The sequence below is a fragment of the Salvelinus sp. IW2-2015 genome, unplaced genomic scaffold (genome assembly GCF_002910315.2).
Source record: "Salvelinus sp. IW2-2015 unplaced genomic scaffold, ASM291031v2 Un_scaffold4067, whole genome shotgun sequence".
Classification (NCBI taxonomy): domain Eukaryota; kingdom Metazoa; phylum Chordata; class Actinopteri; order Salmoniformes; family Salmonidae; genus Salvelinus; species Salvelinus sp. IW2-2015.
The window spans coordinates 17,112-29,545 of record NW_019945339.1 but is presented as its reverse complement, the minus strand read 5'-3'; the positions used below and the strand labels follow the sequence as shown (position 1 = coordinate 29,545).

At 41.1% G+C, this 12,434-nt stretch overlaps 1 protein-coding gene across 1 annotated transcript in view; it reads right to left on the bottom strand.

Moving 5' to 3' along the window:
* si:ch211-108d22.2 (protein NLRC5) overlaps window positions 1-6,054 on the bottom strand; it is a 23,990-nt gene extending 17,936 nt beyond the window's left edge. Inside the window, exons 1-3 of the mRNA XM_070441470.1 lie at window positions 4,359-6,054; window positions 3,865-4,131; window positions 3,180-3,608 (exon numbers count right to left, since the gene is read on the bottom strand). Coding sequence (XP_070297571.1) covers window positions 3,180-3,608; window positions 3,865-4,131; window positions 4,359-5,818 — 2,156 coding nt within the window. The 5' untranslated portion in view covers window positions 5,819-6,054. The remainder of the gene's footprint in view (window positions 1-3,179; window positions 3,609-3,864; window positions 4,132-4,358) is intronic.
* Window positions 6,055-12,434: the final 6,380 nt, after the last annotated feature.

The window sequence follows — 12,434 nt, the reverse complement described above, 5'->3', positions numbered from 1 at the left end:
AGAAGAAGGAAAAGGACGCCAGAAGAATCAGAAGAATCAGTGGCTGAAGGAGGGGGTTGGTCAACTGTGCCAATAAAATTGTTTTAGACTTTTGGGGTATCAGGGTTGATTGTAGAGGTCTACACCATGTAAAATTATAGTAATTTAGATTAAGAATGCATTGAGATACTGATCTATATTATAATCATGATTAAAAAGTTAATAGTAGAATTATGGGATAATTATACTGAATGTTAATATGAATGTAAATTCTGCCAATATTGATGTGTGTTAAATTGAGTTTTTTACTTTGAGTGATAAGACCAATTTGAATCACTGAGGAATGTCATTCTAAATTTTGGTTGGAAAATTAGTTGGGTTGTTAATTATGATTTGGAATATGAATGATTTCCCTGACCTATTTTCTATTCTGAGCATAAGGACTGAGAGGGAAGACTGTCCTATATGTTATGATGACATGTTATGTGTTTAGATACTTGTTCTCATGTAACTTAAGCATTTCTATGTTATGTTTTTTATTTTTTATTTTACTCAACAATGGATTATTCTGTGTGATTAAACCTGTGCAAGTCTGTCTTGCAGAATAAAGGTTGTAAACTTAGTTTCAGAAGGTAGAAAGCTTACACATACAGTGGGGCAAAACAAATATTTAGTCAGCCACCAATTGTGCAAGTTCTCCCACTTAAAAAGATGAGAGAGGCCTGTAATTTTCATCATAGGTACACTTCCAACTATGACAGACAAAATGAGAAAAAAAATCCCAGAATATCACATTGTAGGATTTTTTATGAATTTATTTGCAAATTATGGTGGAAATTGACAATTGATATATGCCATTGGATGAGGTAATGGTTTGGTACTATGTTATACCAAGAACGAGATAAGAACTTAGTTTAGGAGACCAAACTGAACGATAATTTATAGCTAATGCTATCTAGCTATGGGATACTCCTCTTTCAAGTAAAAGGCCCTTTGTGAAGTTCCTATTATCTGTGGTTTGTCATGTCGACTAGGGGGTGGATCTTTGCTATAAAAGATCTCAGTTGCCATTTTGTAAACACTCTCAGAGAATTAATTTATAGACACTGAATTGATCTGAGAGTCACAGGGCTTTGGTGCAGCTCATATAATTAAAGATGGACTTTATAATGTAACTCTGACTTGTGTGTGGTTTGCTCTCTCAATGTTTAGTAATACAGGAAATTACCACGACTCTCTCTCTCTCTCTCTCTCTCTCTCTCTTCCCCCTCTCTCTCTTCCCTTTCCCTTTCCCTCTCTCTCTCCAGTGCTTTACACTGCAGCAGACTTTATTATTGGTTTCAATGCTCTTCCCTTTGAGGTTCAGCGTGGCTGGACTATTATTGTCCTGCCAGACGTATTTGGGTTGACATTTTAGTTAAAGGGAGGTTGCTTGCCAGTTTATTGTGTCTTGTTATTTGAACTGTATTGATGTGGTACTAATGACATGTGGCCCAGAAGATTGTGGACATTTTAAGGCCCTTGGTTGTCTATGACCCCCCACCATTCATACCCTCTGCACTCCTCCACTGGGAGGTAATACAGACAATTGTTGCAAATCCTCTAATGTTGATGACTGGGTTCTTTCTTGTAAATAGTTTCTATGAAGTTGACGTTAAATTGCTCTGCCATCATTATTGTATGATGTATTATTGGTGGGGTTACCCCTGTGCTGTGATGGGTGTTTTATATGGTGTGTCTTATCTTTTCTCTCCACTGGCTATCTGGCTAACAGGCTACACTCTAGACAGTCTCTTCTGCTGATGTGTGTGTGTCTGGTAGTGGGTATCTCTCTATCCTACTCTTTTCCTTTCGGCAGGGTTAATATCTGTCTGGCACCCGAACAAAATCTTTACCTTCACCCCTCTCTAACAATACCACTACAAGATTTACCAACACTTGAAGTTTTATATGTCAAATGTTTCTACAAGATAATAACCACTAGCATCACATGATCACTAACCACCACACATGTTCAGACTCACCTCAGCTGTGAGATGTAGGACAGACACTGAAGGAAACTCCTCACTTCACTCTCTTCATCTGACCAGATCTTCAGCTCTAATGGTTTCTTCTCTGGTTGGAGTTTCAGCACTTCTAGGAGGAGGGAGGCCTTTCTCTCTGAGAGGTCTATGAACCAGACTGCAGGAGCTGACTGGTAAACTGGCTGTAATGCTGGAAGGACACTCCTGCCTGTTTGAGTCTCCTCTCTATATTATCCCTTCAGTGGGAAAAATCTGAACAAAAGGTTTAAAACACAGATGAATATACAGGTGAGTGATGAGGACTGGATTGAGTAACAGGGTGGGAACTGAAAACTAATAGCACCATATGACTCCATCTTTTAAAACAATAAACTATAATTGGAATTTGTGTCAATTCAAATTCCTACTGAATAGAGTTTCACAGCATCTTCATATGTGCATGTATTAAAAGATAAAGACAGTGTAAAACATTAAAATACTATCTACACCAGTTCAATGACAAAATCGACGTCTCTCTCTCTCCCGCCGCCCTCTCTCTGCCCTCCTCTTCTCCCCTCCCAATCTCTCCCCTCTCCTTCTCTCCCTCTCTCTCTCCCCCTCTCTCTCCTCCTCTCTCCTCCACCAGACTGCAGGAGCTGACTGGTAAACTGGCTGTAATGCTGGAAGGACACTCCTGCCTGTTTGAGTCTCATAGTCCTTCACATGTGAGTACAGATCCAGCAGGAGARRCCATTTCCGATCGTSATAAACTTCAGACAGTGACAACACTTTCTCTACAGTTGTTTGTATGGTTTCTCTCTCATGGAGGGCTGCTTGAAGACACAGATTCAGTAGGAATGTCTTCTCTCTCTTTCTCCAGTCTTCAGGGGATCTTCTCTGATCCTGTGGTGGAGCAATCCTGTACAAACAGTTTAACATTAAAGAGATGAAGAAAGTGTTGGATGGAGGATATGAATTTTGAATGGTTACATTATAGTGAATAAAGTACAACTATCTCTCTGCACTCATCATCCACTTGAATTGTTCCGTAGACTACAAAGTAAGATTGCATCTTTTCAAAACAGTATGTGTATACTTAGCATATTAGGCTAACGCAGAAAGCTACAAACAAACCTCTCTAAAGGGAAATACAGGGACAGACAACTACAATCCCTGAACTGTACTGATTCAACTCACCTGAGCTGTGAGATGTAGGGCAGACACTGAAGGAAACTCCTCACTTCACTCTCTTCATCTGACCAGTACTTCAGCTCTACAGATTTCTTCTCTGGTTGAAGTTTCAGCACTTCTAGGAGGAGGGAGGCCTTTCTCTCTGAGAGGTCTATGGACCAGACTGCAGGAGCTGGCTGGTAAAGTGGTCTCAATGATGGAAGGATACTTCTGCCTGCTTGTTTCCTATTGTACTTCACATGTGAGTACAGATCCAGCAGGATGTCATATCTTTCAGTTTGATACACAGAAAACAGTGACAGCAGTGTGTTCACAGCACCCTGGAACGTTTCTCTGTGATATAATCCTGCTTGTAGACACAAATCTAGTAGGACTGCTTTTTCTTCTTTCTCTAGTTTTTCAGGGGATCCTCTCTGATGTTGTAGTGGGGTAAAACTGTGAACCATAAAGCATAAGAAAGTCTTTGTTTAGATACTGTAAATACAGGTAGAAAGTGACTGCCACTTTTACCGACTAAATACTGTTGCCATGTGTCTATCTTGTTGTATTGTTGCAGTGACTTCTTTGTCTAGATATTAACCTCTTGATATTTTTCCTATTTATATTGACAAACTATGTTTTTAATTGACTTAAATGAATTAATAGTCACAAAGAGAATGAATAAATATATACTGGCAGTGTAAACACTTACCTGAGTTTGTTGATATGTGTCAAACACTTTAAAATGGTCTTGCTGAGAGCTTCACTGAGAAGAGTTGTCCGATCCCAGTGTAGAAGGAGGTTAACCCTCTCTAGGCTCTGCTTCATCACTTCTTCTGCTCTCTCAAACACTCGTCTTTCACCCAGGAATGGAAGGCGCAACTCATTTCCACAGAGACCAAGTAAGCTGGTGAAGTCAATGTCTGCCTCACCGCTCAGCAAAGTTGTCCAGAGTTGACACAGCATTGAGGGGTCAGATCTATGATCAGAAAAGGGTTTTGAAATAGAGTATATTATAATTACATTTGTCAAAAGTTTCAAAGTAGCATGAAACAGAGGTGTTTATAACTCAGTATCTGAGTGGAGGAGAATACAACATATAAATGTAAAAAGTTTAGTTTTCATTTTTATTTCTTGACTAGTTAATTGGAAACAAATTGGTGCATTAGATAACTAAATTACACAAATACATAACACAAATATTACCTGAGATATCGGACATTCTTCAGGGAGGCCAGTATCAGCCTTAGTCCTTGGTCTGACACAGTGCAGCTGTTCAGGTCCAAGCCGACCTTTCTCTCTGCAGACTGACTGATCATATAGGAGACTGCACAGCACTGGTGAGGATCAAGATGTTCTTCATCCAGGTCTAGATTGTAGTCCAGTTTGTCCAGAAGAAACAAACAGGCCTCAGTAGACTGAGATTCATACAAGCACTGACATAAAAACAGAAGATCTATCTCAAACTCAGGAGCARCACCTTCTGCATGATCTTGGTTTGTTTGAAGTGGAAGAAATGTGTTCACCACTTCCTTGAAGAACCAATCTGACGTCTTCTTGATCTGTTGAGCTGGAACTAGACCATTTACCAATTGAATATTCCTCTCATTCAGAAGCCCACARARGAAAGGAACCATGTGTTTTGTGTGTTTCCATTCRTCAGTCTGGCACTTCTSTAGAACCTCTCTGATTTTGTCTGGATTCTGTAAGAGCCAAAGGGCACCAAAGAACTCCTGCATTGTGTAYTGGAGAAATGCAGAGTAAGTGTCTGAGACTGTGGGCTCGACCATAATCATAAGCGCCCCCAAGAAAGAAAACTGGACACTGCTTAGTTCGCAGCTCAGTTCTGTCAAGTTCATRGTTTTTTGCTGTGTTGCATCAAAAGCAATTTTTGCTAAAGACAATATTTTRTCTCTGTTTTCTACYAGACACTTGTRGAGATCGTTCYTCTGTTTGCCACTGTGTTTTAGGATGCAGTAACGGAGGATGTTGATGTACATCTTAGTTGTAGGCCATGGCTGCTTAGAAGCCTCTGGGGTAGAATAATAAATGCAGGCAACCACCATCAATGCATACATCGGGACATGGCACAGACTGAACAACTCTAGGTTGTTTAACACACTGCTCAAGGAGTCATGGTTTGGCGTAGGGTTAGGCTCAGCACTCAGCATCMTTYTTAAGTAAGCCCGGATGGACTCATTACTYAACCCTTTCACCTCCACTCTGAACGAGGGCCAGTCTGTCAGGAAGTCTRCTGATGGWACCTCTGGTCTGCATGTGATCACAATCTTTGCATCAGGGAGGAGGTCCTTGWKCACAAGTTTCTTTATTACRGAATGAYAGGAGAGGTCTGTGATTCCATCAAAAATMATGACAACYTTTTCAGAGTTCTTCTTKATATCCTGTAACACTTCTTCTCTACTTTCTTCTGGCTCACTGTACATGTTAAAGAGAAGGTCCTCCAGTCTCATGGGATTTGTGCTGGGTGAAATGTCTCTCACATCAAAATAAAACATGTAATCTAGTTCTCTGTGATCTTTCTGTGCCCAGAGGTTCAACATTTGATGGGCGACTGCTGTCTTTCCAATTCCAGGTTTTCCAAATAAGAGGATCCTTCTCATGGGTGTTTTAAGCAGGTCAGCCGGGGACGTTTCCTGTTTGGCCATGGGGATGAAGCTCTTTAGCTTTTTAGGGCGAGCTTTCTTGCATCTTTTGCTCTTCGTTTCGATTTTAGAGAGAGATGAAGGCACGTCTGTATCTAACACAAGAGGAGTGTAAGAGAAAGTCACCTCATTTCTATTCCTCACTGGTAGGAGACGAGAGCTTTGTTTCCATGCACCCTCTGTGATCTTCCGAGCTTTACATTTCAGCTGTGACTGATATCTGTGACAGGGTTTTGAACCTAAAATAATGATACAAAGGAAAAGAGAGAGTAAATGCACTGTGCCAACAGAAACCCTGTCCACCCGATGCACACAGTAAGCTAAATCAAACGCACCTAAAAAATATATATTTTCTGCCCAGCCAATTGTATACTATGTACTGGATACTAATTGTATAATATAATATATCACTTGCCAACAAGGTAGTCTGTCATCTCTGGGTCTTCCTTGAAGGGGAAGCAGCTTATCCATTGCTGTAAGTCAGCGTTGTCTAAGGTCCTCTTCCTTGTGATGTCTAGAATCATCAGTAACTCGTAGCATGCAGCTTCTCCTTTGGCCGTGACCCAGTCCAGTATTTTTCTGGTTTGGTCAAAACGGTCAACTTCTGCCTGAATTTTACTGACTTCCTCCTCTTGAAGAACCTTGCGCTGGAACAGGTTTTCCACAACGAGGGACAGATTCTGGAGCCTTTCAACAAGGAGTCTCCTTCCATTTTGAATGTACTTTAAAGCAGATTGCCTTGTACAAGCCATGTCACAGGGTGTGATTCTGCCCCATCACTGGTATGTCCCAACATGAAGGATATCTACAAGAAGATAGTAAATAGTCAGTCAATAGTAGAACAGTCAAATAATGAGTAGGTTTATTTACTCAAAAAAAAATATTTTGAAAAAACATACACCATCTGAATGTCAATTTATCTATGACAATGGGTTAAAACAAGCTTATATTTGGGGTTCTGATTGGGTTCGACAAATTATGTATGACAGTTAAACTATGGTCATTGGGCATGTATTAATCTCTGTTAACCCAGAAGTAAATCCCGCACTTGTGTTTACACATATTGGAAATGGAGAATTCCGTCAAAAACGATGATTAAAATAATCTATGTTTGATCATGAGTTGGTTGTTTGAATCAGCTGTGTAGTGCTAGGGCAGAGCCAAAACGTGCACCCAGGGGGGAGGCAGCAGGACCAACTCATGGAAAGAGCAGTTGTCTTTAATGTATATGTTCCATGGGTATATAGTCACAAACCTGCCAAATAATTCGCAATTAATAGTAAAAAAATAAATAGGTAGTAGGACAAAGGCTGGGCACAGCACATCATGTGTTGGTTTCACAATCCGTTATCGATTGTTAYAAAAGCCTTACCTTGTCCCCAAAATCTTTCTCGCGTCCTATTGCAGTGAGCTCGTGTAGCTTTAGCTATTTTTACTTTCACTTATACTTCCGCGTATAAAAACATTATTTGGGCTACGTTTGGCTACTAAACGTGGTGTTGTTGTATCACTAAAACTGGGCGCTTTGGTTTTAAAAAAGAATGCAGAGAAGAAAGGAGATAGGGGGGTGAGTAGATAAGAGAGGTGAAGAGAGAAGGAGGTGAGAGAAGAGAGGAAAGAGAGTAAAACAGTACCTGCCAGTGTAACGGATGTGAAATGGCTAGCTAGTTAGCGGGTACGCGCTACTAGCATTTCAATCAGTTACGTCACTTGCTCTGAGACTTAAGTAGGGTTACCCCTTGCTCTGCAAGGGCCGTGGCCTTTGTGGAGCGATGGGTAACGAGAGAGTAAAACAGTACCTGCCAGTGTAACGGATGTGAAATGGCTAGCTAGTTAGCGGGTACGCGCTACTAGCATTTCAATCAGTTACGTCACTTGCTCTGAGACTTAAGTAGGGTTACCCCTTGCTCTGCAAGGGCCGTGGCCTTTGTGGAGCGATGGGTAACGATGCTTCGTGGGCGACCGTTGTTGATGTGTGCAGAAGGTCCCTGGTTCGCGCCCGTGTCGGGGCGAGGGGACGGTTTAAAGTTATACTGTTACACCAGGGTTGACTTCACAAGTGCATAGCGTAGCACAATGTTTTGCAACGAAAACGAGCGTTTCTCAGGTTAGTCCTTCCCCGTTTCTGCCCGTTTATTTCCGTTTGGTTCTTAATGAATACACCCCAGGTTAGATCCGGAATGTGAGCGAACGGCCGAGTGAGCGTCGAGCATCAAAACAACGTCCTAAAAAGCCCATCGAGTTCATGAGCTGGTCAAAACAAATCTCCATAGACAGTATATTAGCCTACCCAGATATCCTGAAAGTGAATTCTGAGCAGAATATTGCATTTAAATTGGACAGTTATGTAATTACATTATAACATTAATATGTGGCCTAACTAAGACTATACATAGGCTATGTGTAGGGTACCTGCCATAAGTATTCACAAAAATGCATCCTTCCTCCTCCTCTATGACAGATCCAGCCTCTCCAACCTAGTGTGTGTGTGTTGGGTACAGCAGAAGAAACATTTCCATCTTGTGTGGATAATAAAGTATTTTCCTTTTCCTATACAAGTTAAACATAAGAATTCTTCAGTACGGATTCCTTCAGACCAGTCATGTCTTATCAGTGCATTGAAGAAGGATGGATAGCCTACCTACCCTTGCCTGGCTACCTATTCACATCGCTCTGACCAACTGACATTTCTTCTCCACGATGAGTATGGATGTGCCACCCTCCCTGGTGATTTCTAGAATGCAAACTCATTCTGACTGTTCTGATTGGTTCCAGAAACTGATGGGTTGGGCCAGAACCAGCCTACAAATGGACATTATCAGACCACAGTTAGATTACCCTAAATTTGACCCCCAGGAAGACATGCTGATGTAACACTCCTCTTCTCCCCTCTCTCTTTCTTCTCATCTCCTCATCCCTTTCTCTCTTCACCTCTCTCCCTCCTCTCCTCATCCCTTTCTCTCTTCACCTCTCTCCTCCCTCCTCTCCTCTCTCTCTCCTTTCTTCTCTGTTTGCATTTGTTTTCAAAACCAAAGTGTCCAATTGCAAGGACCCGTCGAGAAACAACCCCTAGCCTAGCTCCTAGACACTTATCCCCTAACCCATATCCCCTAGACACCAGTGTAGATCTAAGAGCATTGTACAGGTGTTAGAGATATCTTGCTAACACTTATCCAATCCCTTTAGATCTACACTAGTGTCTAAAATGATGTCTGGCCCAGTGGGGGAGAAGTGAAGGTGTACGTCCCAAATGGCACCTTATTCCCTGCATAGGGCTCTGGTAAAAAGCAGTGCACTGGAAAGGGAATAGGGCACCTTTTGGGACTCATTCCAAGGGGTTGTGGTTAGAGATTGTTTTTAGACTGAGTTCCACATGGTGCTTTCCTCTAAGACGATTTGTCACAAAACGATGCGTCTGAAAATTTAAACAGAAAATAAAGACGTCAACGAAAACCCAATTGAACAGAAATCCCCACTAGACAGTAATTATTACAATTCAAACATTTAGAAAAAATAATCTGTTTTTTTTCCTCCTCATTCCTCCTTTTCTATATAACATGTCAGACTGTGTATTCCAAATGGCACCCTATTCTCTTTAGAGTGCACTACTTTTGACCAGGGCCCTATGGTGGGTTGAACACCCCTGCATCCACATATGGAGAACCCACACACCATTTTCTTGTCTTCTGGGGTATGAGCGCCAGAGCTGCTGCTCTCCTATAGGCCCTGGTTTAAAGTAGTGCAGGCCTGGCCCTGGAGAGCAACAGGCATGTTTTGATTTAACCGACCTGGAAGACCAGGTGTGTTGAATTTAGGCAATCACTGAATTGATCAATTAGCTCAGTTGGTCAGGTGTGGTGCCTAGGTGGAACAACATCCTGCAGTACCTGAGGCACTCCAGGAACAGGGTTGCCTACCTTGACATAGGGAATAGGGTGCTATTTTGGATGCACTTGAGGGTGCTTCGACAACGATGTTTAAAAAATATATTTCTTCAATATGATGCTTTTATTATATTTCTGATGGATATTTCCCATAATACTATTACTGATATTATTACTGTGATGATCACACAGGCAGATCTTGGCCCTATTTATTCCTGGTGTTACCTGTGTCCTGATCTTGTCCATATTCAATGCGTGCCTAACTATCTCCGGAGGTGGGCAAGAAGATCTGATCACAATCACATCACAATGCGTGAATCATCTACACCTGTCTGAAAATGTGCGCACAGCCAGAATGTGGACAAGATTAGGACAAAGGACTCATGCTAGAACCAGGTATAAACGGGGCTCATGACACTGGTTGAAGAGAACAGGAAGGACAGACAGTGTAACCAATGTACAATATCATTTTCAACAAARGCAAACAAACATCTTAGTGGTTCACACATATTATCATTATAACTCATGATATCCCCCGCCCCACCATGCATACCTACTAATATTGTAGTCTTGAGTTCTTATATATTAATTACATAAATGCTACATTCTCTTAGTTCTTATTCAATTATATAATGGCAAACAAACATATGTCACAGGGCTGCATGCCAAATAGTACCCTATTCCCTTTATAGTGCACTACTTTTGACCAGGGCCAAAAAGCACCCTCTAGCGAAGTGGAGCGTTTCTTTACAGTTAAATTAGCGTTGCAAAATTCCGGTAACAAACATTTTTTTTCAAGTCATTTAGCCTAATCAATGACTGATCAGGCTACATGCATTGGATTCCCAAGCATCTGCAGAGCCACAGTATTGGCTGCTGTCAGCCCTCCTCTCTGGTTGTGACTAGATGGAGTACAGCTACGACCAGATGTTACTTTTCGTTACAGGTTAGGAGAGCAATGTAACTAACCCGAACCCTTTCCCTAACCTTAACCTCAGTCTCCTAACCATCTACGTTAATTCTCCTAACCTGCTGCATAAGTTCTCCTAACCTGCTACGAAAAAGTAACTTCTGACTAGGTGGAATACATAGCTGTATTCCACCTAGTCAGAACCCTCCTCTCTGGTCGTCACTAGTTACCACAGTTACAAAGTCATAATTATGGCTAAACAATATGTGCCTGTTGGGAATGTCCTGAATTGTAGTGGCTGTGTATTATAACTTGAAGGGGAGATAAACATGATATCGCTTCCCTTCAGTGATTGTGGAGATAAAAACTAGGTTACAAATGTTATGTTCTGTGGCAGTTGTCATTTATGGATCTTTTGTTGTTGTATTATTCATTATATTCAACAACCTTCTATTTAAATAGCATAGTCATTCTTTGAATATTGTAGTTCATGATACAAACCAATGTTTATTTCATGTCAAGACAACTGTGAATATAAAAATAAAAATAAATCTTCCCACATTAATCCCATTTCAACTTTCAATCGTTTGACCGTTAATCATTTGGGCATGAATCATTTGACTCTAATATGCAACACATATATTACCAGCAGGTTTAAGGGGAGAGAGTCAGTATAGTGCAATAAGCCAAAGTAAACGTAGTTTATAACAATAGAGAAACCATTAAATAGCAAAGCAATACATTCCTATTGACCAGCAAGTTGTGAGAGGACAAACCTTCTGCTTTACGTAAGATTTCTTGAGAATTGAAGAAATGGACAGTAACATATTAGACACTGACGAACATTTATAGGAAGACAGGGGTGGATGAGTATTAATGTATTGGTTTAATATACTAATTGTCTAGATATGGGTGGTTATCAAGGGAACATATATACCGTAAGGAAGTATCAGTCCTTTAGTGAATCTTACTCTCAGCTAACATCATCATATTGATTAGAGCGTTAGATTAGAACCCATACATCCGATAGAATAGATATATATCTAGCTTTAACATCGTCTATATCAGACAAAACCCTCTCATGGTATTGAACATGGGTTATATATCCCATCGTATATTGTAGCATATTCATCCGCCCTAAGACTCTAAGTAGTTTTGTTCCTCTGTTATCTCCTTAATTTAGCTTTGTCACTCTCTCTCGAGGCAACTTCTGCTCTCGGTTCCACTTGACTGCAATGGTTGTGTAGTGGGTTATAGATTCCATCCACTGGCGCGCATAAGTCACCCAAGGTGTGTCATCTTGTAATGGAGTCTATCGTGCTGCACTCCAGGGACCAACATCTGCTGCAGTATCATGGGATTGGGGTTTTTGTGTGGAGGGACCACTCTAATCTCCTGGCCTCCCTTCGTCTCATGGTGATTGGAGTGGGGTGACATCTCATCGCTAATATATTTTTGGAATCGTACACTACCTGCTCGTCAACTCAGCCTACTCGTACTGAGTATGATGGGTTGTTTAGGAACATCATCCGTAGAGTATCATCTTTAGTCTACTCTCAGCAACTCTCTGTATGATGGGTTGTTAGGAACATCATCCGTAGAGTATCATCTTTAGTCTACTCTCAGCAACTCTCTGTATGATGGGTTGTTAGGAACATCATCCGTAGAGTATCATCTTTAGTCTACTCTCAGCAACTCTCTGTATGATGGGTTGTTAGGAACATCATCCGTAGAGTATCATCTTTAGTCACTCTCAGCAACTCTCTGTATGATGGGTTGTTAGGAACATCATCCGTAGAGTATCTCTTTTAGTCTACTCTCAGCA